The sequence below is a fragment of the Leptosomus discolor genome, chromosome 5, assembly GCF_034619465.1.
Source record: "Leptosomus discolor isolate bLepDis1 chromosome 5, bLepDis1.hap2, whole genome shotgun sequence".
Lineage (NCBI taxonomy): Eukaryota > Metazoa > Chordata > Aves > Leptosomiformes > Leptosomidae > Leptosomus > Leptosomus discolor.
In genome coordinates this window covers 22,757,771-22,784,186 of record NC_141395.1, presented here as the reverse complement: position 1 = coordinate 22,784,186, position 26,416 = coordinate 22,757,771, and the positions used below count along the sequence as shown (strand labels likewise).

Below are 26,416 nucleotides of genomic sequence, written 5' to 3'. Positions count from 1 at the left end.
CACGAGGGAGATGCTTCACCCCCTTAATCACCTTTGTGGCTCTGTGCTGGACTCTTTCAAGCAGTTCCCTGTCCTTCTTGAACTGAGGGGCCCAGAACTGGACACACTATTCCAGATGCCATCTCACCAGGGCAGAGGAGAGGGGGAGGAGAACTTCTCTCGACCTACTGACCACACCCCTCCTAATACACCCCAGGATGCCATTGGCCTTCTTGGCCACGAGGGCACATTGCTGGCTCATGGTCATCCTGCTGTCCACCAGGACATTGCACTACACTAGTTATAAAATACTCATGTAACAACAGAGCAACATGTTGGATTTTAAAAAATATGTCTGGCCACATGTGCATTTTGCCTTTCAAAATGCACCTTCAAAATGTACCCTTTAAAAATACTTCAGATTAAAGTAATACTACTGAAGGACTTGAAACATTTTAGACTATTATGTATTGAATTTGATAGCTGTATACCACCACATATCTGTATTAGATAATACATTTATTCTGTGATGTCCACAGAGGCTACTGACATATTCAAGCCTTATTTACAATAAGGTTTAGGCTCTTAGGTTAATTAAGTTTGTCCAAGCATGTTACCCCAGCTCAAGATCATTGACTTGAACTGTTTCAAACTATTCACAGCAATGATGCCACTACAGTCGTTAATAAGCTACCTCAGGGTGTGGGAACAAAAGGAAGCATTCATGAACATGGTAAACACTCAAGTTTTCTGCAATGTTGCAATTTTGTGAACGAAGTTTGGATTTGCTCATCAGGTTTGGGGTATTTAAATTTCCCTTTATTCTCTAACACTAAGAAAGAGAAGGAAAACATTCTGCCCAAACTGTAATCTGAATTTAAACTGGTGTTCTCCTTGGTGGAAATGGAGGGATCCATTTAAAAAATGCATTCTCATTTTGTACTGGCATATGTCTTGTACTGGGAAAGTATAAAATATGTCTAGGACTGCATTTGACATTGCATTTGTGCCTGTACCACCTTATCTGTAAAGATCTTTACTACTATTTATCTTGCATATATATATTACTTAGATAACCATTTATTTAGTGGGATTAGTTAGATAACTTGCCACTTTTCCCCAAAATTACTCAAGCATTTGTTGAGATGATGAATTCCCACACACCCCCAATATTGCAGAAAATAAACCCAATACGAGCTAAAAATCATGAATAATCCTCAAATATCACTGCAGTGGATGTCAAAATCTAAATGTGCTGTTGGATCAGCATGTCACAAATGGCCTACAATGCCAAAATGGACTGAATCACCATCTAAACTTAAATATTCAGATTTTGGTGTGGTTTGGGTCTGGATCTAAATCTGCAGCTTGAACTAATCTCTAACTTCTATTAAAAAAAAGTAGAATTTAGGCTGGTTTTGCCAGCATTTTAACTTGGCCAGGGATAGCATATTGCCTAAATGTTTAAAGCATGAAGGTAAAATTCAGCAACTTCCCTTCTGTACAGCTTAAGCTAGCAAAAATCAGCCTCTGGAATTCTGAAGCCCTTAGACCCTCATGCTCTGTCAGGATCCCAGTGATGCCATGTTTCTGACTAGAACTATCCTCAGCTGGGTTGTATTTGGTGCAAGAGACCTCATCCTTCCACAGAATGTGCTGTTACTGATACAAGTATGTAGCTTCTAGTCACAAGCTTTTTGTTTTATTTTTCTCCCCCTGTTCTGTTGAGAAGGCGGAGTGACACAGCAGCTTGGTGGTCACCTGGTGGCCAGACAAGGTCAACCCACCACAATGTCAAACAGGCAGGGAACACCTCTGAAAACATAGCATCGACTGTAGATGCTGAGCACCTTGAAATCAGCCTCTGAGCTATTCTGAAAATTTGGCCAGTATGTAATATGAAAAATGCCATAGCAACAGGAGGGCAGCTCAGCACTAGTTAGTTCATATGAGCCAATCAGTGCTGGTAAACTAGCACTTTCAAACGTGGCATCAGAGGCTGATTTTAAGGTGCAGGATATTTTCAGGTATCTTTGTAGAAACTGCTCGTCCTATGGTTTCCAAAACTTTTTATCTTACACATTTGCAGGAAAGCAGTGTTTGGGTCAGAGAGATGAGATCCAGTCAGCACACTTACCTGGGAAGGATGCAAGACATCCAGGTTCATGTGCCTGGTTTCAGTCAGGCAATACAAAAATTTGCTGCTGAATGTTCAGCTACTGAGCTATAATACACTCAGTTTTCACATATGGGCTGTCTGTAAATCACTCAATTAGCAAGAAACATTGACAAAAAGAGAAACATTGATTCTTAGGGTCTGTCTACATATCTGTACAGTGTATAGCCACACTACCCTTAGCATCAAAAGCAGTCAAACCATAGCAGCATAAAACTAGTAGTGCAGACTGGAGAAAAATAGCTGGTTTCGGTTACTGTGGCCATTATGAGTGTAAGTCATGGCATCTGGACTTTCATAATTTAAATGTTTTTGAAAATGTTAGAAACAATCCTAGATATTCCATTAGAAGGAATCAGCTTGTTTTGCAGAAATAATGTATTCCTCAACAGAACAAATTTAATCCTTCCAGCATGGGTAGATGAAAAATTCCAAAGGGATGGGGAGGAGGTAAAAAAAAGATGATACTGAAAAACTGTGCCAAAATTTCCATTTACACCTTATAAATCTATTTGAACTTACGAACTGTAAAGTAATTAGAAGCTCACATGACAGCAGAATCAGGCCCAATGGGTTCCACTGCATGCCACAAGAATTGCAGACCTCCTATTTCCATCACAAGCAATAACCTTAATGTTTGCTATGATTACAAATACGGAAGTGAATCAATTAAAGGAAAGCAAAATGTCTTTATACCAGATTTTACTGTGGAAAGAAATGAAAATTGATCTTAGAAAGATTACTCATACAAGAAATCACAGTGTGGGCTTGACAGAAACAAATTATCCAAGTAGGAAATTATGGAGCAGTGTGAGAAAGGTGTAGCAGTAAATCACCAGGACCTGATGGCATTAATCTGAAGGTTCTGAAAAAAAATAGGTTTAAAATGTGGAGATGTGGCCCTTTCAAGCAGCTATCCATGAAGAGCAGAACCACATCAACATAGTGATTTTTTTTCTTTTCCTTTCAATCAGAAGAACCCAAGGCGGGTTTTGTTATTGACTGACTTAGTGACCCTCACTTTAGCGAGAGGCAAGCTATAGATCAGGTCAAAGAGAGTATTGCAGAAGATAGAAGACTTTTTATATGGAACAGTTTAATTCACATTAAGCCAGCTTCTGAACTGGTCTGTGCTCATGTGACTGAAATCATGTTTTTTCTCTACCCTCAGTGACACGAGTGCTAACCCACCAGTGTCCATGTAGGTGAATCCACGTTGCATGCTATCTCAATGGGCCTCCAGCGACTGCAGAACATTCAGAAATGAACTTTCCAGGCACAGTAACAATGCTGTTGCATGTAAAGTTGACCCAAGAGAATTCCTCTAGAACAACTTTTATAGTTGCTCCCTATACTGACGCAGCAACGGCTGCTGGCATTGAGATGCTATAGAAGTGGCTGACTTGCGATGCCAAACCCACTGGCACAAAGATGTTATATTTCAAGAAGTCACTGTACTAATAAATCATAAAAAGAACCTTGGCAAATCATCTAAGCCATCCCCATTTTCAGAGAAAAATCAGCTATACCTACTCTTTCTTTTGTCATGTTTGTCTAAGCTGATTTTTAAAACCTACAGGGATGGAGATGTCAAAAATTCCGAAGCTAACCTACACAGGGCTTAACTCCTCTTACCTCTTGAGCTTTTCTTGATGTCTAACCTAACTCTTCTGTGCTGCAACGCAAGCCCGTTATTTCTCGCCTGATTCTCAATGGAGAAGAGTTTGTTCCTTTCCTCTTCACATCAGCCTTTCATCATTGGAGAAATCATATCACATGTACCCTCAGTTTTCCATCTCCCTTAAGAGATCTCCCCTTATCATGGTTTATGGAGATGTAATCATTTTTGCTGCTGAGTAACTTGCTCACTTTCTTGAAGTGCAGTGTCTACTACACCACGCTAACTGAGGTCTTGACAGCGATGAGAAAATGTTACGATGCACATGTGAGGTAGTATGCATCCTCATTGCTACTACCGAATGTAAACTTTGGAGCAGGGTGCCGTTACTGACTGATATACATTTTGTGGTTTGTTACAGTCCATGTACCTCCATTTCTAATCCTGCCCTCTTAAACTCTTGTAACGATCACTCCATTAGAATTGATACTAATTTAGTAACCAGATTCTGCTTCATCAGTCAAGCCATTAATAAGCAGAAATAGACCCATTTCTGGAACTTGACTTTCAGATTCATACTTCCTGTAGAACAGACAAACGCTGAAAATTATTCTTTGTCTGTAACTTTCCAAACACCTAAGTTGGTATGCCTGTGTAGTTTTGTTCAGGCTTTACTATCCAGTCTTGATTACCTAAGTCTCATGTGAACGTCAAGAGTTTTACTAAAATTAATTGTTTCTGAGAACCTATGCTGACCAAAGCGTGAACATGATGCCAACTAGCTAAAAAGAGAAAGATGTAAGAAGAAAAATCACAATGAATTCCACTCAAGAGTGTAAACTGCTCTCGATGTCAGGTATCTTCCAACATGTGTCCCTAATACAGAGCTCCATAAGGAAACAAAGGAGCAAGGAATAATCACTGACACAGTTACAGTTACAGACATAACTGACGTGTAACAAAGTCACTGTGTGGAAACAATGCTTTCTGCTGTATTACACAGTATACGGCCACTGATCATGTACATGTAGATAACTTATATTCTGATATTCAGCAGTTAGTGAGCTAGAGGAAAAAAAGAACAATACAGGAAGTATTTTCCACGGTAAGTAACAAACAGACCAGTATTATTTAACACAATTTTCATTTGGGAAGGAAATGGATAAGAAGGTGGTGGAACGTGCAGGTTACAGACGCTTTGTCAAGATTCTAAATGGATTTAAAGATATTTGAGGATGACAGCTCTGTCTGAACAAGAACATGAACAACGTAGCATAGATTAAGGTCCTTAGTCACTGAACTGTAGGTTATCCTGCTAAGAACTTTTATCAAAAATATATTCACTAGAGATCTGTTATAGACAATGACTTCTCCATTCTCCACAGATTATTCCCGATTAGCTCCAGAGATCCCTAATGCAAACTTGAAATCGTAGCTATGCCATTGCAAAATGCAGCATCTTTGATTTCATGTGATGACCAATTGTAAAATGGAGGCAGACATGAGGCGAGGCTACTGTCCATGCTGGCATTGTGAGAGGGGACCCTGTCAGACTCCTCCCTTCCCTGCTGCCTATTCATCTCTCTGCAGAAGAGTAAATTTGCTATTCAGCAGGGTTGTAAAAAGGGCTCTGAAAGGTTTTCACCTTCCTCATTTGAATTGTCTTGACCATGTTTGGCTCTTTAAAATAACTTCCCTTTTTAAGTTTTGAATGAGCTACTTTGGGAAAGGGTTTGATTGTGATTCAGTTCCTTCATGCCACGCAGGCCTGCAGGTTCATCCCAGTGGTTGATAATGTCAAGAAAAGACTATGCAAGTGTTGCATACTCAGCTTGGGTTTTGGGGGGGAATTCAGTCTTAGTGTCAGTCTCCCAGGTGTACAACTAATCCCATGACTCTTTTTCGGCAGCAGTCACAGGCAACTCCACAGCTCTGCGGAACTGAATGGAAAAACATTTTTTCAATGAGACAAAGCCACTTCCCTGCTAACATTTACATTATTTCCCTATACCTACTTCTATTCCTATCAACGATATTTGCAAATTCTCAACATGTCTTCAGTAACTTGTGACACCAGCTTCATACAGGAAAGATTTTGCATTTGAACACAGTTGATACTGTTTTCAAGTCAAGCATATAAATGCAGGAAACATTTAACATGCAATGTTAAACGAACTAATGTGTGCATTTAGTTAGCATCCTACGTCATTTATTAGCTTGAGTTTGCTTATGTCCTGCATTCACCGACTGAAGAGCATGAACTAGGTGTAAAGATTCAATTTTCTTGAAGGAACTGAATTTTTTTAAAGTGCCTATTTCTTCTGAATACTTTAAAATTCATTACTTGGTAAAATGGAGTGCTTTATATATATTATAATACTGTAACTTCTTTTTTTTAACAAATCTTTGAAAAAGCAGCAGGTTGTCATACATTTAAATGTATAGTTATATTCCTATGCACTCAACAGAACAGAACTATATATGACTTTGCTTTCTGATCCTGAGTACCTTTAATCTCATTTTTCATTTACCAAAACTACCAGTTAGAAAAAAAAGTAAACAAAAATGAAAGAAATTAAAAGAAATTAAAGGAAACAAAGAGAAAAGAATATCTTATTATTCTGTACTTCAGTTCCACAGTATGTGAAGCCACAGCGAGGCTGTCTTCTCTAGGGACAGATTACCAGCTACTGTGCTAAACATCTGCTGTATTATTCAGCAGCCTTCCTGTTTCCTACAAGTTTCCTGTGTGACTGAACAGCCATATGCTTAAAACACAACAGCCCAGTAACAGCTACGTGTAGAAGTTAGGCTTGATTTATGGGAAGTTACTGGATTTAGTCCTAAGTTTCTGAACATCATCTGTGAAATGCTGAAGTCTCACTGAAATCACTGGAACCTGAGGCCATTGTTGAGAAATTTATAGGATTAGGCAAATAATCTGCCAATATTTGGTGGGGTTAAACTTGAGAACCGCCAGCAGTAACGGCAGTTTAGCAACTCCATGCAAAAGAAGGTATCAATTCACTTGTCTGTCTGATTGTGCATAGCAACCAGGACTGGGTGCAAGACTGGAATGGCCAATGTATTTCACACGGGCACCTTCAGGCCAGATATGTAAAGGCATTTAGACATTGATTTCAATGTAAGTTCGGTGGCTGAATAGCTTTACAGGTCTCTATATTTGTTCTTCATAGGGCCCACATTCACCACAACAATTACTGAACCATAAAATCTTTGTGAGCCTCAAGGGATGTACAATCAAGCAAGATGCACCTAATCCAGAAAAATACCTTTGTTTGGAGAGCAACAAGGAATTCCGGAAACAGCCTAATACAAAAAGGGAAGAAAACCATTTCTGGCTAACTACACATAAAACAGATGAAGAAAAAAGTTTAAATAGGCTGTATGCCTCCAAAAAAGTCTGGGTGAAAGCTCTAGATCAGTAAAAGGGAAAAAAAAAAAGTCTATTTACATTGTAAATAATTATAACTTGGGATGCCAAAGAAAACTGATAATAGACAGCTTATTAGCTCTTGTGTTTAACTCAGTGCAGACTGGAGAACAAATGACTACGTGATCATCAATAGTTCTACAGAGATCACAAGATACACACCCCTTAAGTACTTCACAGATAGAAGGAGCTGCATGCACATGAAAGAAATCATAAATTAGGAAACTCATTGCCCCACTGAGCAGTGAGGCAATTCAAAGACAGAGATACGATGGTAAATCACAGTGGGCTCATTCTTTTCCCTGAAAATCATCAAACCTATTTATTTATTTATTTATTTACTTCTTAGTTAGTCCCTGTCCAATACCTGGAACCTTTTCCTTGCTGTAAACAGAATACTGTGAGCAAGTGATTCTAGAGCACTATTAACCTACAAGAATGCAGGTGGTTACACTGGAACAGAATCCTATAATAATGCACCAGAGTATGTAGCAGACATTCAGTCTAAATCAACTGAAATCAGCATGTAAGTTAACATAACTCAACATTATGAGCATACACAGAGAAAGAAATACTATGTTGGAGAAGTTAACAATTATTTTAAAAAAAAATCTTCTTAATGGAATAACAGCATCTAGTTACAGTCAAGCAAGTCTGATTTCTTCAGAAAACTCTGAAGAGGTGTAACAGAACCTGCATTTATATGCTATATAGGAAGCATATAAAATAACAGAAATAAGAATGGGAAGAAGCACTGAGATGTCCTCATGCCCATGCCACAGCAGGAGAGATCTCATAACTCTTAGTCACTGAAATTTGCTAATCAAAGGGATTAATCCAGCAAATGCAGCCACCTATCCTAGAACATTATCGGAGACTTTGACAACAGCTAAACATGTAACAGATCCCTCTTGCTTATCATATCCAAGGAAGAGTCAAGGGGCATTTGTCTGGAGTGATTCCATTGGCAAGGAAGATTAAAATACCCTTCCTCTACAAAGAGGAGGGCACCACTATTATGGTTTACAGTACTCCTAGGCTTTCTGTCAGTGACTTGTCCATCCGCTTTTTACAGCTCTTCCCTATCTCACTGCTGGTTTGCATGGAGCTTTACAGACACTGAAGGGTAACTTTCTACTCTTGAGAATTCAATAACATGCACTGCAGTCAATTCCGAAATGCTGAGCACCTGCAATCAGATCCACAGTCTACGGTATTCTGGGTACTTCCAAGAAGCGGACAGAAACAAGGCAGCAACCCAGGACAAACAGCACATCAAATAAATCTAATTCCACTAACTGGTAGAATATTGAGATGACTAAGCTGGTGGAGGGACTGGCTAACCTACAGGTGCTCATTCTCAGAAAATGGCAGATTCCCTAAGAGCTGGCTGAATCATGATGACACACCTACTCCTTTCAGATGTCATTGTGTGGAAAATGAATTCTCTTAGAAAACAGACAGCAAAGGACTCAACTCACCAGTGGTCTTCACAGCCAAAATCAGAAGTAGAGCAGCTGCTCATAAGCTGAGGATCTGCTAAACAGCCAGTGCAGTTTTTCAATCTTGTGTAGTTTTTACGAAAAATATATCCCCTGAAAGCTAAAAAACATAGTTATGAATGAGAGAAAAATTCTGCAGAGCCTGAAATGCAGACTGGCACCTGGTCTGCAGTGCAGAGCTGAATGCCCTCAAATTTTACTGAAACAGTGGACAGAAAGAACACTTAGCTCCTCACAGGGGTGGCTCCAATGTTTGCAACGTTAACAACAGCTGGAAATCATACAGTGCCTTACACTCTCACTGTTATAGTGACCATTTGGCATAGCCCAGGTAAGGAAAACAGGCCTCAAAAGGAGAACACGTCTAATTTGAATAGGCATCCATTAGAATGTATTAAAATACATAGTAGAAAAATCACTCCCAAGACACCTTCTTTAATCACAACTCCCATGATTTGAGCTAGTCAGAATTTTACAGAATCAGAAGTTTTACTTGCTTTCATTGTGGGCTAGGGGGGGTGACAAGCCAGGGACAGATACATTCAGTTAAAACCAGAAAAAATAATAATGTCTTCTCCTATTTTTTAATTAACTGTAACCATAATAAGATATTTAAAATACTTCTCATACAAATACTTACGGAAAAAAATCTAGAGAGACTGGAATTTATACCATTCATAAAAAAAGGAGCAGAACAAAACAATCACTAGAAATACTAAATGAAGTAGCAAGCATGCAGTGAAATGAAATGGCAAAGAAAATGGCAATGAATAACGCTTTGAAGATCTCTACATCCTTTACTTCCATGGACTGTCTCTGGATCTGGGTACCTAAATAACTTAATTACTTCTGTAGTTTTATCTGACATTAATTTGCTTGAATTCTTGACACTTGCAAGCAGTTAGTAATAAAGCTCCAGCACAAACCACAGACAGTGATCCATACTGCACTTAGGACCAAAGACTAGAAACACTTAAACCTAGAAATTTTTAAATTTTATTTTTGTAGGTTTTATTTCAAGCATTATTTTAAGTAGAAATACTTTGATAAAATGGGAGAAAGCGCTGAATAACAAAAAAAACAAGTACAGTATCAATGTCATAGTGGAAGCATACAAGCGGTTGCTGAATAAGGCGGCTGAGATTTGTGAGGGAAAGGAGCTGTTTGTTAGTCTAGCAGGACTGCAACTTAAACAGCGAGACAATATGTAAAAGAAAATTGAAGTTAAGATCAGGAAATATTATGATTTCAAGGAAAAATAATTCCGTGTCCAGGAAAAGCTTTTAAGCACACTAAATACGAGCAAAAGCAGAGTCAGTTTGGGGACTAATTACCCAAAGGAGGAGAAGAGCCCTCTCATTGATGTTCTTAGGATCCAGGGTTAAATATCATAGTGGGATGTAGGACATGCACAGAAATGGAGTCTAGGGTAGCCTCATGTAGGATCAGAGTCAAGATAACATTGTAGATTACAATGGGAAATCGGGAGGTAGATTAAATATAGAATAAATTGAAAACAGAGAAGTTGATCAGAAGATTAACAAGTTTTCCCTGTATGTCATGCCTCTAGAAGTAGGCATTACCTATGCAACAGAGAATAAAGACCCTGTAGAATTTGCAATCCCTCAATTATTAACAAATTATAAGATAATTGATTGATTTTTCTTTTCTTCCATTTAACTACTTCTATAAATTTAGCTCCCCATTCATGGGGGTTCTTTTGTAACAAAAAGATGGTGGAGGAAACAAAATAGAGCTACCTTGATTACATCTGCTCTTTCCCTTAGGAAAGGGCTGTAACTAATCCCTTCTCTTCTGTTTTCATTCCTGTACAGTGCTAATGCTTGTCTTTTTAGCCACCTCCCTCCACAAAACTACGTGGTGTTGCACTTATTCGTGCAATATAAGAAAATGAAAACCATCTGAACAGTTCAAGCTGTGCTAGGCAATGCACCATAACAATCTGAGCATTTCAATGCTACTGAGGTTCCTAGGGTAAGAAGCAGCAAAAATTGCCTTTTAATGAGAGGTTACTAAAATAAATAACCATTCACTTTACAGAAGGCATGACAGAAGCTGGGCCTGCTGAGGTGTTATACAGAATACAGAGCTCAGGTATCATGAGGCTGAGGAACTTTCTGCCCTTAATAATCAGACTGGAAAAGTCTGCCTGTCTGGCAGAGATGAGGCAAGCATTCACTTGCCCCGTGTGATCAGGCTTCCAATCCTTAACTATCCCCTACTGACCAGACAAGGAGCCTACTCCGATATTGGCAGCAGACAGCTGGCCAGCAGCCACCTCTGCAGCTGAAACATGCTGATTATCAGTCAGTCAATGGACTACTATAAAGAAGCACTGAAACAAATGAACTAATAAGATAAACATTTTTATCCTTAGTAATTTCTCAGCTTTTAGTAGTTCTTTGCATGCGTGTGCATGTCTATGAAATCAACCCTGACAGCTACTGTGATTTTATTTTTTTTAATTCTTTTTCCCAGAGACTCTTACTAATGTCAGTGTAACCATTTTGGTCTTTCCCTCATTCACTACATAAAACCTGCTATATCTTATTTAAGAATCATAGTTTTTACCCTGTCTTTTGTTTTCACACATACTTTCAAAATCAACTCCTCTTCAACTTAACCTTTCTGCAAGCTGGTTTCTAACGTTCTTCTAGTATACCTTGAATCTGACAGGTAAATTGCTGTATTTTTCCTGCTTTCCCTTTGACTCATGGGATAACTAAAGTAGCAGGATAAACAAACTTCTCTCTCTCAAAAGCTTCATCAAGCATTAGTAGGGCTGCATCTTTTCAACATTTATTAACTGGATCTATAATGTTTCAAAAGAAATGCATATGCAGAGAATTCTACTGGGGGAGTCTGAGAGGCTGGGAAGCTGCTCCATCACAGCAATTTGCATTACTGACTGGTGCTGGTTTTGACACTAAGCACTTGGCTCAAAGAGTGTGAAATTAGCAGACTCATGTTGCTACTGCTCCATGAACAATCACTGCATCATTGAAGAAGAATGATTACCAGCTGTCACATCATTTTCACCTTATCCAGTCTATATTCCAAACTTTCCAGCAACAGTATCTTTAACTCTGATCTTTATGTAGCCAAAGACGACAGGATCTGAAAACCAACATAGGAACTGAATTTAATTTTAACACTTTTATTAGTAACTCAGTGTTAAATGTTTTGTGTGTCACAATTTAGAACATGAATTTTTACTTCATGTACTGATCAATTCTCACACAAAGCAAGTTTTTTTGTCAGCTCCAGCACCTAGCAAACCAAGAATGTATTTACCCCAGGGAGTCTGAAATTTCATGTCTTGCAGTTCAATACCTTTATTTTAAGGCCTAGGTACCAAGGTATATACATTACACACAATGCCACACAATTACAGATAGGAAAAGTCCAGGTACTTTCCCTCTGATTCCTACAGGAAATATATAGTTACAGAGCAAACTGTGAAGCAAAATGTAGAAAGATCAAAGCTAAACAATCACAGGTCTATACAAGAAGAACGAAGAAAGGAGATGAAGTAGTATTTTAAACAGCAGAAGGAGTCATTCTCAGTTGTAAAGAATCGTGTTAAGCAGACACTTTCTACAGACACATTTCTAATCTATAATATCACCTAAAATAGCATATAACAGCAACTTGGAAACGAAAGCTCATGCTTGCTGAAGAGAACATATCATGGTAGTTTGTAATCAGAAGTTGATTTGCTATGAACAGCACATCACTTTCTTAATTTGCCTAGTTAAAAGAGCATTCAGCAGCTTAACTAACAACATCTGAGAGGATTTGGAGCCCGTGAATCTAATGCTTCGCTCCATGCCAAATTAATTCCAATGAACAGCAAAAGGGATGAAGAGTTACATCCTTTGCTGGGTCCCATGAATACCTCCCCTCTTTCACCTCTCACTCTGGATGGATATTGGGTGATGCCTGTTTAATAGCAGAAAAAAAAAACAGTTCTCCAGCAGAAGCATTATGAGAAAGCAAGTCACAGATTCTCACAGACAAGCAGTAACCATCAGTAACAAGCAGTGACTACCAGGAAGACTCACCCAGGCTGCACATCACAATTTGGACAGAGGGTTTTTTAATACTATGCATTACAGTCTCTGACCTTGAGATTTGGTCAAAGTGAAAAAAGTGAAGATGGCTGTGAGACTCCTTGTCAATATCAGCAAGGGACAGGAATAGGTTTTCCAACATATTGTTGGACAATGTACATTCTTGCCCCTTCCTGATTTTAGCAAGGGCATGAAGTCCAGTAAGAACGGTCTCCTGTTCATCTCCTCAAAAACAGGAGAGAAAACCATAAGGAAATGCAGACATATTCACATTGACAGAGCTTAGCTCAGAGATGGGGACAGGATATAGAACCTCATACTTCAAACCTTCTCACTTTTCCTAACATGTTCCCTGCACATGAGCAGTAGGCTTTTAGTGGTTACTAGACTAAAAGTGAAAAATTACTAGATGTCCTAAGCTGGTACAGAACACGAAGAGATGGAAGAGTAAAGTTAACCAAAACTGTGCAGCCTATACAAACCAGTCTGGTTTACTCTGAATGTGAAATCAAGGTATACATGAGTTGGTTCAGCTGCCATTAGGAGCCATACATGTCTTCAATGGTTCTTACACTGATAATGTAGTTAAAAGGAAGAAAATTAATGATATAAAAAAGTAAAACCGGATCTAATACTTAGCAGTAGTTATTTTCAGGAAAATTAAAAAATATAACTATTTGTAGATATATTTATATAGTGCTTAGAAGTTTTTTTGGAATATTTTACTCATGCAGTTCCTAGGTCTGTACAATAGTATTAGCCGAATGCATGTACACACACATGTACATAGTGGCATAAAAAGATGGATAAATACAGAGGTTTCAAGAAATACTTCCTTGTCTTCTATTGAAGCCAACATTGGGATTTTCAACAGCAAAGATTTAAAGTTAACTTTTTTTAAAAGCTTACATTTATTATAAATGTAAAATAGTAAATTACAGCTGTTCTTAGGCCCTCTTTTTTTAATTATAATGGAGTAAATATTGCCAGAAGCATATGTTACAGATATGAAAATAGTGAGCAACACTGCATGGGCAGAAGTTTCGGAGAGCAAGCAATTTACAAAGGGATGCTTCATCTATTTCCTTCTGAACATCCATTGCTTTTTATTTAAAAAAAAAAAAAAAAAAAGAGCCCAAGTCTTGAGTTCTTGATAAAGAATTTTCCAATACAATGTGACATATGGTGAATGTGCGAGCACGTGTTGGAGGAGGAGATGGTGGCTCAATGGATTAGTCATTTGCCTTTCACCTCTGGAAGCATAGTTAAACTCAGTCCTGACCAGAGCTGCACAGTATATTCCAGATGGCTAAAGTGGGCCTAATTAAAATGAATTCAGTGATGTCACCTCGGATCTAAGTGAATCGCATGCACCACTCATTTGGCATTTTGGCAATGTCAGTTCACAAATGAAATAACCAGATTAAAATCCTCCCTTAAGTCTTTTGGGACATCAGTAACAATGCATGGAAATACATGCTATCGTAACAAGAAAATGAACTTTTATAACTGCATTATCTGTTGCTTTAGATTCTAATTAATGCGTTACTCCAATACAAAGAAACATTACATGAGACTTGCACATGAGATAAATGAGTGCAGGAACACTTCAGCCAGATGATTCAGTGGATATACACTGATATAAGCCAGCTGTGAATCTGGCAACATAATTTAAAAACAACTCTTTATTTTAACAAAATATTTTTGGTTTTATGTAGATTTAATAAAAACAATACAAATCCCAATTACAAAGAAATAGAAGTGAAAAGTGTTGTTAACTCAAACACTTCACACAAAATCATTCTTTACAATTTGTCTCTAAGTTAAAAATTCACAGTTTGGGAATGTGACTGGAAGAAGTAGGAAAGGCCTTGTGTACCCTGTGTTCTGCTTTGGCCATGAGTCTAATAACATCTGTGTATTCTGAGAGCCTGTGATGTAGATATGCTGAAGTAGGGTAGCTTTTTCTTCTCCACCTAATTTAAATTCACAAATATTTTGTTTCCTAGCAAGGGTGTTTTCCCCCAGCTGAAATAATGATTTTTTTGTGTGTGTAATATAATACACTCAGGAATTGTATCCTCATGTATATTGTGAGGGCTGTTTTCTTTCTAAGTTTGCTTTTTCTTCCAACATTTCTTCAATGGATAGTGAAATGCTGGGCCCACAGAGATCTCCAGACCACCAGCTCATGTATTTGAAAGGCATCTGTTTATTTTTAAAATGCAAATGCAGCCTACCTCAAAGACTGACTTGCAAGAAATGAACAATCTGAACAAGTCAAGAGGTTTCCAATCAGGAGCTGTGTTCCTCCTTTATATCAGGCTATGATCACTTGCTGTCAAAATCACTTAAACAATATCCTGGAATCTGAATGAAGTCCCCCCACAATTAAAATGAGCAGGATAATCCTGCAAGAATTATTCAGGCAAATCATTTTTCACACAGTTTAAAGTAATGATAAGGTCATTTACAAAAGAAATCAGCGCCTTTGAAATGCTGACTTGTAGACAGAGGACTGCCTGGAGGAGGGCCATAGATAACAGTGAAGACTGGCCTCCTAACACTACCCTCGCAGTCTTTGGAACTGATTCTGATGAAGAGAAGGCCCAATAAGGTTAATACCCCTACTTTGATCTCTGTCAAAGCGTACCAGCAAGAATTAATTTACATTTCAGATGAAAAAGGTTGACAGCATGAAAAGGCATCTTGTTTCTGGTATGTGAATGTGCTGTAATAGATCGGGAATTCTGAAAGGAAGTTCTGAGGAAGCTAAAGGGATAAGCCGAGCGGCTGCTTTTATTGGGAAAGAGATGAAAGGAAAACAAATTTCAATATGTGCTGTTCTGTAGAAACATGTAAGCCAAATGCTTCCTAAATTTCAAGGCCTCCTTGAGAGGGGGGGAGGGAAAGGAGAGGAAAGTACATGTATTTTAATTATATGGTTTTGCTAATGTCTGGACAACAAATGCAAACTATCTATCCCACTGCCTGAAATGGATCATTTAAAAAAACAAAACAAAACAAAACCAAACAAACAAACAAAAAACCCAAGGAAAAAAACAAAAGGTGGTCATACTCCATTTTACTTGAAAGCTGCCTTGAATTACATACTTACATTATAAGATGCACAGGAAAGGAAGAAATTTGGAGTGGCTTTTGTCTCCATGTCACTAGGCATTTGGACAGTGTAATGTAAACAACAGAAAGACTGTCAGTGTATTTTAAAACCTGGAAAATGGCCACCATTAGCAAGCATGAGCTTTGATTGGGAACACAGAACAATCAGCATGCAGAGAAGAGAAAATGTGCACAAGAATAATTTTCAAATAAGAAGTTCTAGATATAGGTTTCCAAAGGCAGACAGAAATGTGTTGAGGATTATTATTATTTCACCCCTTTGAATGCAGCACCTAAGATAGGAGGAGCAGACAGCCTAATTAATACAAAGGTGCACTGTGTCACTCTTAACCCTACAGTCTTAATGCTTATTCACCCAAACTGATCACTGAAACTGTCAAGTGCCATGTTACAAAGGAAGACAGCGTGTGTGTTGGTGGGAAGAGTGCTAACAGCCCTCCTCCTGCATTAGGTCCAGAGGGCTCAACAGGAGTGTCCAAATTCAAGGGTAAGCATACGCTCCCACTGCCTCTGCTCTACTATGTTCAATGCAGCATCTAAGAGATGGCAGGAAGAAACACGGCTCTGAATCTCTCCCATGTGTGCAAACAACAGAATAGATCTGTTGCTTTCTCTAAAGAGCTAGTAATGAGCACGCATCTCCTACACACCTAAGAAATCTGGCTGGATAAAACTCTAAGGCAGAATGTCACCTACAGTCTCCAAGTGATACTGCTACACATCAGCTTTCTACTGAACCTGAGATAACTCCCATCTTAAGGAACTGGTAATAGTGGGACGGTGATGGGTCAACTGTTTCACTTTCCTTTTTATGGCAAAAGACTGTTTTAAGTCAGGAAATCAAAGTTCAGGTATGGCCAAGTGCAAATGTAGCAAATATTCCAGAAATTAGTTGCAGGGGATATCTTAAGATCTGCTCTCTGCTATCACAAAAACAATAAAAAATGACAACACAAAGGAGAGGAAGAAGTGGAGAGAGTACTTATGCAGTCCTTCAGTGCTTGTTGTAATGGGAGAAAAAAATTCTCCTTAACAGTTCTCCATTTAATAGAATATTCTGCATTTGACCCTAAAGCTATAGTTCATGATTCTACACAACAGTATGCATGCAAAGCTGTAAATTATTATTTTATCCTAATGATACTCTGTTCCTTTCAGTAACTAGACTGGTAGTCTGTATTCTGCTGAAAGTCACAGTGATGCTTAATTTCAGAGTAGCAAACTTATACAAAAGGAAAAACAAATTAATTTACTGGAAATGTCTTGAGAACAAAGCAAAACAATATTTAGAACACATCTTTTTCAGATTGACTTTAGACTATATGATACAGAATAGAGAGGTGACAAAGCTTAAAGAATTATAGCACAGGAAGCTGATAGAACAAAGGTGGTACACCTTTGTTTAGCTGTAAACACATTTGCTACAACTCATTTTTGATCAGTTAGTCTTTCAACCTGGGGTTGGACAGGGAAGGTGTACTACACTGCATCATATGGAGGCTGCTTCATATTGGCAGCATCTGAAAACACCATTGAGTTCACGGCACTGGTTCTTAGATTTCTCTGCCATATGGTACCCTGCTCTCTACCAGAGACCTACACAGCCCTATGGGCCTGTTCCTCCAATAATCTCTTTAAAGTTTATTCAAATTCATATTGATATGGCAGCATAGGAGTCTGGCAGAGAGTCAAAAGATTGGCCAAAGCTGGCAAACCCAGCAAGCAGTCCAAACAAAAACCTGGCAACCTGCCAAGACCAGGGCTTGACACAAAGACAGAGAAGTGCATGTCCAGTGCCTCCCATCCACACTTTCAGTCAAATCAATCCAGTGCTTCATCCCAGCTGTACATATAGTTGAATCATACTGACTGTGCTCAGAAGAATCTTAAAGAATTACCTCAACAGCTTTCAATCAGTATGTTTTGCTTCCAGAGAAGTACTTACAAAACGCCAAAAGTGCCTGATACCTGTCACTGATGTCATTTGATACTGAAGAACAAACAATCAGAAGTAATGTTTTTGATAGCTTTTGTTTGGACTGTATGTATTTCTCTTGGCTATAAACATTGACACGTGAAATCACCCAAAGCAAAATAGGTGTTGGCAATTGAAATAATGTTTTAATTACCTGCTTGAATATGTATAGCGGCAACAGTTCTTCTGTTCCTTATTTCCTTGTACTTCCTGCGAGCTTCATATCCTCTCCAGGCTAAAAATACAAAACCATGTGCTGGAAATTACATTTATTTAAGGAAAGGCTACAGAGTATACAGAGTCAGAGATGTGATGAAACTTTCATCCCTCCTGCCATAATCATTTCACCCCCACCCCCAATACCTCTCTCCCCACCCACCCACATGTTGAACTCTGGGTTCACGACTGCAGTATTTGCATCCCCACAACTTCAAACACTGCTTCACTTATCCAAATTTTAATTGTCACCACGTGCTCACTGATGTCCTAACCCAAAAGGCAAAGGTGCACGATCATGTCAGCAGATGAACTCCCCTCTGCACACAGCTCCCCAAATTCGATATAAGGAAGCCTGCTAAATTACTGATAATCAGCCTCTCAGGCCCACCCCACGACATATGTTATCTGGAATTCTGGTACACATTGGGGGTGGGGGCGTATGCTACTGCATTTCATTTATTTGCTGCATGCTAGCATAGACACACCTAACAGTATTTTCATTTTGTGCACAGGTATTGCATCCAAAATACTAAAATGTTTAAATAAAGACATTACCAAATACTAAGATGACACCTTAGAAGTAAATCAATAACATTTGCATCAATTAGCTGGAAAGAAAAGCACCTCCAGTTATTTTGAATTCATAATAAACTATTACAAATTAATAAACAATGTACATAAGATTTAACAGCTTGAAATGCAAAGACACTTGATGAAATGGGGAATGTAAACATTCACCTGACTGTATGGTAACAGCACTATTTTCTCTTTTCTCTTTGACTTTCTTGTACCTCCTTGCTCCAAGCCATCCCTTGATATAGGCTTGCATGACCACCACCCTTCCTATAACTTCTCGCAGGAACAAATTTAACTGCTCTATATGGTAATACTTTAGAAAAACCTGAAATGGAACAAAACAAAACAAAAAATTCTGTATTACATGCAGGCAGCAACACAACCTCTTGTGTTCTGCCTTTTCATTAGTCTTCCGTCAGCCTACTTTAGGGGACCATTGCTGAGAAAACTGGTAAAATACCGGTTGCTGCTATCACAGCAATCTTGTGAATCAAATATTTGCTCTCAGTGTGCTTGTGGAATTTCACTATTCCACTGACTATAATCACCCCATTGCAAAAGAAACCACATATTTACCCCCTTTACAAAGTAAATTGTCCAGAGGGATATTTTCAGGTTTCAACAATTTTGAAATAAAGCCTTTCTTGACGCTGGGAAGATAAATCCTGGGTTGAATTTGTTTTTAGACATAATATTGTCTAACAGAATTCTGCTTCAGGAGGCAAATCCTATGGGTGTTTACATACTTTATCTGGGTCTTAAGCAGGAAAATTCTCCTTGTTTTCCCTTTGTGTACTGTAAAACAATTCAAGATACTGTATAACAGCCTTTCCACAGAAGTCATCGACTCCATTTTAAATCATGAACAAAGGCTCTTGACAGAGCCAGATGGATCTCACCTGAAACTCCACAAATGGATAACGTACTAACCAGACTCACAGGATGGGCCAGAGTGCGAAGTTTCAGTTATGCCATGATTAAGAGCAGGAGGAACTTCAGGGAGGAACTACCACAGCAGGCATTGACAGATGTACTGTCCTTATCAAGGCAGCCACGTGCAGCGTGTGCTTTGGGGAGGTACCCAATGCACCCCTCCTCTTGCAGCAGTAACTCAGCTGGCTTGGGAGGGCACCTCTATAACCTGGGAGGCTCACTGGAGCAAATTCCTTGCTCTTTTGTTCATTCATGCAGTACTTTTCAAACCACTATTAAATATGTTTTGCTAAAAGGATACTATCCTTGAGAAAATGTTAGCACCCTCTACCTTGGTTTTCCCAAGAATCCAGTTGTCTAGTTTAGATTTCTCCAAAATGGCAAGACAGTTTTCTCTGCTACCAAGGGGAGTCTCGTGGGCCTTGAATGCAAGGTAATAATACCTGCAAAACCAAATGACAAAGAATTGACTTGATAATCAATATGTACTCTCACTGCTCTTCTCTATCTCAGAGCTGCATCTCTAGAATTCATAGGCCAAATTCTCCCTTGTACTCAGTCCTCTCTATAAAGCATGACACAGCTGTCATGAACAGGTATTTGAGCATATACATAACATAGGAAAATAAGTGGTACCATAGTGATGACAAGAATCTGCTGCATTCTAGAAATCCCCAGTCAGTGTAATCATCCATAAAGGTCTTTCACAAACCAGTGCAACTCAGGAAACACCCAAGGTTGGTCTGAATTTTTCAGGTGAACGAGTGAATGAATGACCGGGAGAAGTAGTAAAAGTGCTAGAAATCAGAGTAATGGAAAGAAAAACAAAAATGAAATCTTTTGCACAATGTGTAAAATAAGTACGCCATCTACATACTTTGGCACAGTTACATCTCACTACAAGTTCTGTTGAATAAGCAGGTGCTCCCTGAGGTGTTCAATGGATCTTTATAGATTTCTGAGTGGAAGAAAAGTCAAATACTAGCACCAAAGAAAGAGAAAAGCACAAAAAGTAAGTTATACATGACCTGATACCTGTTTCTTACGACAAATGTCAAAAAAAGGCATTTCAGAATCTTTCAATATTTTAGTTACCGGTATCAGTCATTTTTCACAAAGCAATATAAATGGTGTTGACATCCTTTGGGAATCATAAATCCACATAAGAAGTCCAAGGCTCTTGAGCTTGTAACAAGGTCACCCCCATCAATGCAACTTAGGGGAGCTTCCCATTTTCAGTATGCTGAATAGAGACTGAGGATTCTCAATCAGTGAAGATAAAGGCCAGCACTAGGAAGGTAGGCAGTACAATGATATAGTGATACTGACTGATTATTGTAGCTGAAAGGCTGCCACTATGTGTGAAGAATAAAGGTTAGTTTACAGTAAAACTAACTCTCATATCAATCTTCATTTACAGACAGCAAGATGCTCGGACTGCATGAACACCCACCTGTGTTTCACACCTCCAGAAGAGGTCATATATATGCATAATTAAAACAACCGGCATTCCTATCATATTGGCAAGGATTTTATCAGTGCCGGTGGTTAAATGGAACTAGCAGCTATTTTAAAGAAAAAAAAAAGAGTTAATTACTCCTCGTACAAATGTAATAATTTTCTTTACTCACAAGGATTTCTGTGGTTATGATTAGGTTTCTAAGTCACTAGGCATGACGTCTTTTTTCTGTTTGATCAGGATAAACAATTAATTGGAAGAATTATGATCAATTTTAGTGACCTTTGGAGCACGCCCATACTAATCAACATTGTCTTTTCTTTTGTCCACCTTCCCTTGCAAAGAACAGTCCCTAACAATTAAGTGAAATAACATTATAGTGCAAATAGTTAATGAAAAAGGGATGCAAACGTTTGAAATGAACAGACATTAAGAATGAATGGACAAATCCCAACCTGTAAAGCCACCATGCATTAATGAAGAATGGTTTTACAGTATTGAAGTAACTCTATTTGCTAACAAGTATGATAAGTAACAGCAAGAAGATGTGGCAGTTCATTCACAAATTTAAGGTTATTTTAGCACAATTACACTGTTAGATGGTAGCAACTGCCACCTCAGCTCTCATTTATGAACCACCATGTGTTGTCTTAGTCTTTATTAGGTTATACTTCTATAGTATACAGCTATAAATATAGCTACTCTATTTACATCATGTTTGAGAGGAACTGGCAGGTGGAGCAAACCGTTCTTCTAATTACTAGCATGGGGAAAAGCCATCAGATGTTCTTTAAAACATAAAGAGAAGAATGTGACCAATGAACCTCAAAGACAGATTCCTCTGTAGCCACACAGAAGCAAGAGAGTATCCCACCTCATTCTGAAATAAATACGGAGAATATTAGCTCCAGTTAACCTCTAGATGTTAGCTCCAGTTGTCACAAGAAAGAAAAAAGAACCACTGAAATAGTCAATAAAGATCAAAGGGGAACAAAATGATCTCTGAAGGCAGAAGCACTGAAATCAGTCCTGGACCACAGACGTAGATATTCACCAAGTGGAGACATTGCCCACTCTGAATAATGACAGGAGATTATGTACTACTGAGTTATTTTTAAGGCAGTGACTTTCTCAGTAACATGATACTGCAAATTCTTTAGCCAAATCTTTCAAAATACTAAGAGTCATGACATTTAGTAGGTATGGAGAAACACGGTGTATTTAAAAGAAATAAAGTACGGTTCCTCTACCTTATTACTGAACTTAATGATGCCAGTTTTCACAAGTTTATGAGTTCCACTAATTAAACTCAGATTTAAAATATACATCTCACAAACAATTTGTGATAGCATGCAATATCAACAGATACTCAACAGATACATCAGGGAAGTTGCACTAATAGTAAATTGCTGTTTGCTTCAATACCCAGTTCAGATGGCCATGTTATTTACACATGTATGTAACTTAAGCAGTTCCTTTCCTTAGAAGGAAGGAAGAATGAATTCAAGTGAGTGATAATATCAGTCTTCTGGGTTCATACATCTTTTAAGGCATGTTGTAGGTGAGAATTTTAAATCCACTGAACAGTTTTTAGATAGCACTGATGCAATAAAATAGGCTATAGCAATCTCATAATTTTTGAAACTTACTATCTTATCAATGACAATCTAATTACTGAGAAGTTGACTTCTTATTTGGGATGAACACATGAAAAGTATTTTTGAGCTACACAATTTACATGCCTGACTATATTGTTTTGTTTATGACAAACTCCAATATCTTTTAAATGTAGTACCCTCTCCATTAGCTCTCTTTCATGATCTAGAACGTAGTTGGTTTTGGTGCCCTGAAAAAAGAACATAACTATAACAATGCCCATTTATCTCATCAAATCCTATTTTAACAAATGTTTTAATAAATTTAAATTTAGCTGTCTTCTAAGAAACCAAGCTGTTCAGAATGACAGTAACTTTACAAACCATTGGAATAACTTCAGTTTCTGTATGTAAACATATTGTCTCCCAATATTTCATAAAAACTTCCTCTACATGGTGTTTTTCCAAATGTTTTGATTGATCCAGTCACTGCACAGAAGACCCCTGTAACTGGTTAAACATGCTGGGATGTCAGATTTCTTCCTGTACCTTTTCAGTTATGTCATCAAAAATAAGACAGAAATGACTCTACTCATCAGAAATAAGGTCTAGCAATATGAGACTGGCAATTTCTTTTTCACTATTTCTCTTCCAGAACTGCTTTTTGGAGTTTGCACTCTGCACAGTAAAAGATTTCTAGATTAGAGTTCCAAAGCTCAAACCCATGTACTTTTTTTTTAAGCAAACACTGTTTTCTATCTGGTGCCTATTTTCATGACTGAATCACGTAACTACAGATGCACAAGTAATCTGACTTGTGCTCAGGATAACTGTATGGCAGCATGGCATGTGTCACATAGGGTCATACAATTATTTTACCTAATCTAAAATCTTTGTACATCAATGGACCATTTGGAATATTTTGGAGGAAGGTAAAATGTTTCACCTTAATGCATCTGGTAAAAGTGTGAAAATATTGTACATGGTGAACTGGTAGCGAAAAAGTCTGGGAATGCACATACAACTTTGCAGTATATACAACTACAACTGTTCATTTTGATTTATTGGCCTAATTTCATCTCTAACATATTTATGTAAATCTATTGTACAGAGATCACAGTGTGACCCCTATATTTGCAACATTTCACCAAGAGAAGAAACCTGATACTTAATTTCAGAAGAAAACAGATATTAATTTCATGAAAGTAGAGCTAGAAATCGCTTGCTTCTAGGTTAGATGAAAATTTCACAACTCTGCTTTTTTATTTCCATGTTTGTATTTGTTATTCCAGCAGAAAATGCAGTAGTCTGAAATACTTCAGTGCTCTTCTATGTTAAGCCAATACTTTTATTTCTGTTTTTAAAAATAAAGTTTATGGTCCTTCATGTGTTGTTTCATAAACATGCACATACTTGTGCAAAAATACGTTATTTTCTTGGATTATACATCCTGCTTGAAAATTTCCTACATGTGACACACATTCATCTACAGTTTCCTAGAAGTACTTGACTGATCCCATTCTCAGAAGCAGTAAGACTCAGTAAAAGAAAAGCAGAACAACTAATTTCTCAGAGCTGATGAATCTCTGGCATTATGTATTTCTTAGCAGCGGTTCTTCTACTGCATTACAAACTATCCTTCATGGACATGAATAGTATTCCAGACAAATCATACATTAAAATGTGATTAACTGTACTTAGTAGTCATTAGGGACAAACCAACAGTTTTTAAAACTTGAATTTATCCCGACCAACAGTTGCAAAGCTAGGACATACACAGTAATGTTAAAGACATCCAAGTATGCTAAGATATGGAAAACTTCATAATGATGCTATGTATTAACTATCTGATTATGGCCAAGGCATTTTAATGTTGATGGGTTTAGATTAGATAAACTGATTGTAAACAAATGGTTCACCTCCTTAAAGGGTGAACTATGGAACTGTTCAATAAATAGCATTTAAACAGTAACATTAACTACTATACCAGTGTCTCCTGCTAAAGTGCCCTTCACATTCCAGACCTAAAGACAGCATCAATTCTACACAATTAACTCAAAAAAAGTAATTATTAACCCTTTTTCTCTTTAAAACAAATCTTTGTACTAAAATATACTGGCCTGAGGTGGAGAATGGATAATGATATGTGAAAAGCATGTGGTGCAAGAGGGCAAAATCCCTTTCTAGCCAGACCCCAGCAATAGTAGGGAGATTCTCAACATTCCAAAAGACGTTTGTTCCTTCTCATCCCTGGAGTTGGAAAGTTTAAAAACCACACGTTTTTAGCGCTGAAAGAGCCATCAAATAACTTTTAAAAATTCCTAACTTGTATTGGTTGCATCTCACCTCTTTCAGAAACTTTCACATCTGAATTCATACAACTAATTACATTTGACTCTACATTGAGAGTATGAATGAAAAAACGTAAATGAAAAAACATCTAAGATACTCTTGAAATTCAGTAACAGATACCTAACACTTATGCTGTAAATCATCAGTTAAACATGGAATCACAGAACTACTCTCAGAAAGGCATAATCCAGCCCATTCTGCATATACAATTCAAAAGGGGTTAGCAGATTTTTCAATCCTAGAGGTTTCCTATCTCCTCCAACCTGCAACCATTTACCAGCGTTCTGCGAATGACAAGAGTCTAGAAAATATATGTGGAAGGTACGGTAGTTTACCACATTTGAAGCACACCGGAATATTACACAGATCTGGTGAAATCTAAAAGCCACTGAAATAAATAACAAACATTTCCATGGATAACAGTAAAATCAAAATATGGGGAATGTTACAATTTTGTTTTCAGAAATAGCTTAGAGACTTTGGTCCAGTGCAGGCTCAGTGTTAAAAGTAAGTTTGCATTAAAAATGCATCATTTTAAAAGCAAACATTTCTTTTCTCTGAAGCAATTCTGTTAACTTCTAATTTAATTCAGTGCTGCGCTGATTTTGATTAATAAACAAGCCTATCGCCACTGAATTCTTGGGGTTAGAAGAAAGCATGTACTGAGGTAACATGTTTTACATCATTTTGCAAGATTTGACCAGTTTTTATTCCTAGTTCCACTAAGTGCAGAATGTGACTCACTAAGGTCAACGAGGCTTTATATGGTAATGAGAAACATAGGACTGATGGCTTAAAGGCTGTGTGTACCAACAGTGACCTTATGTAAATTTGCACTGTGAGATTGAAAATGCAGAACCAACCTCACTGGGATCACTGTTACAGTAATAGCACTGGTATTACCATGAGCGTATGACCTGAGTAACATCATCTGGCCACTGTGGAGTAGGCAGCACTTATAGGAAAAATGTATCCTACATCCTAATGCAATACAAAGAAATTTAATGCAGAACATAAATGTGCAAGGAAGAAAAAAGACAATCCTTAAATGCAACTTGTACAAAACTTCTCAACACATTCCTACGTGCTTATAAGCACTTTGAGCATGACAGCAATTACCACCACCAGACTCTCAAGTCCCTTAGCTTTCAACCCATAGTAAAGTATATGCCACATTATGTATAAGGTGTATACAGCTGGGGGATATCTGGTGAGGACATATCTGCAAACCACATCATGTCACGTGAAGCTCTGGGGGCCTGGGCACGTGGATATAGCAAGGAGCGTCCCAGCCAGGGGGACCTTCAGTGCAGGTCCCTGCTAGAAAGCACACCTCCCTCAGC

The 26,416-nt window shown here is 38.0% G+C and overlaps 1 protein-coding gene across 1 annotated transcript in view; it reads right to left on the bottom strand.

Moving 5' to 3' along the window:
* Positions 1–26,416, bottom strand: part of MYO3B (myosin IIIB) — a 218,796-nt gene that overhangs the window by 44,353 nt on the left and 148,027 nt on the right. Inside the window, exons 27-30 of the mRNA XM_086465966.1 lie at positions 19,999–20,110; positions 18,897–19,059; positions 18,094–18,174; positions 8,709–8,829 (exon numbers count right to left, since the gene is read on the bottom strand). Of these exons, the coding sequence (XP_086322092.1) occupies positions 8,709–8,829; positions 18,094–18,174; positions 18,897–19,059; positions 19,999–20,110 (477 nt within the window). The remainder of the gene's footprint in view (positions 1–8,708; positions 8,830–18,093; positions 18,175–18,896; positions 19,060–19,998; positions 20,111–26,416) is intronic.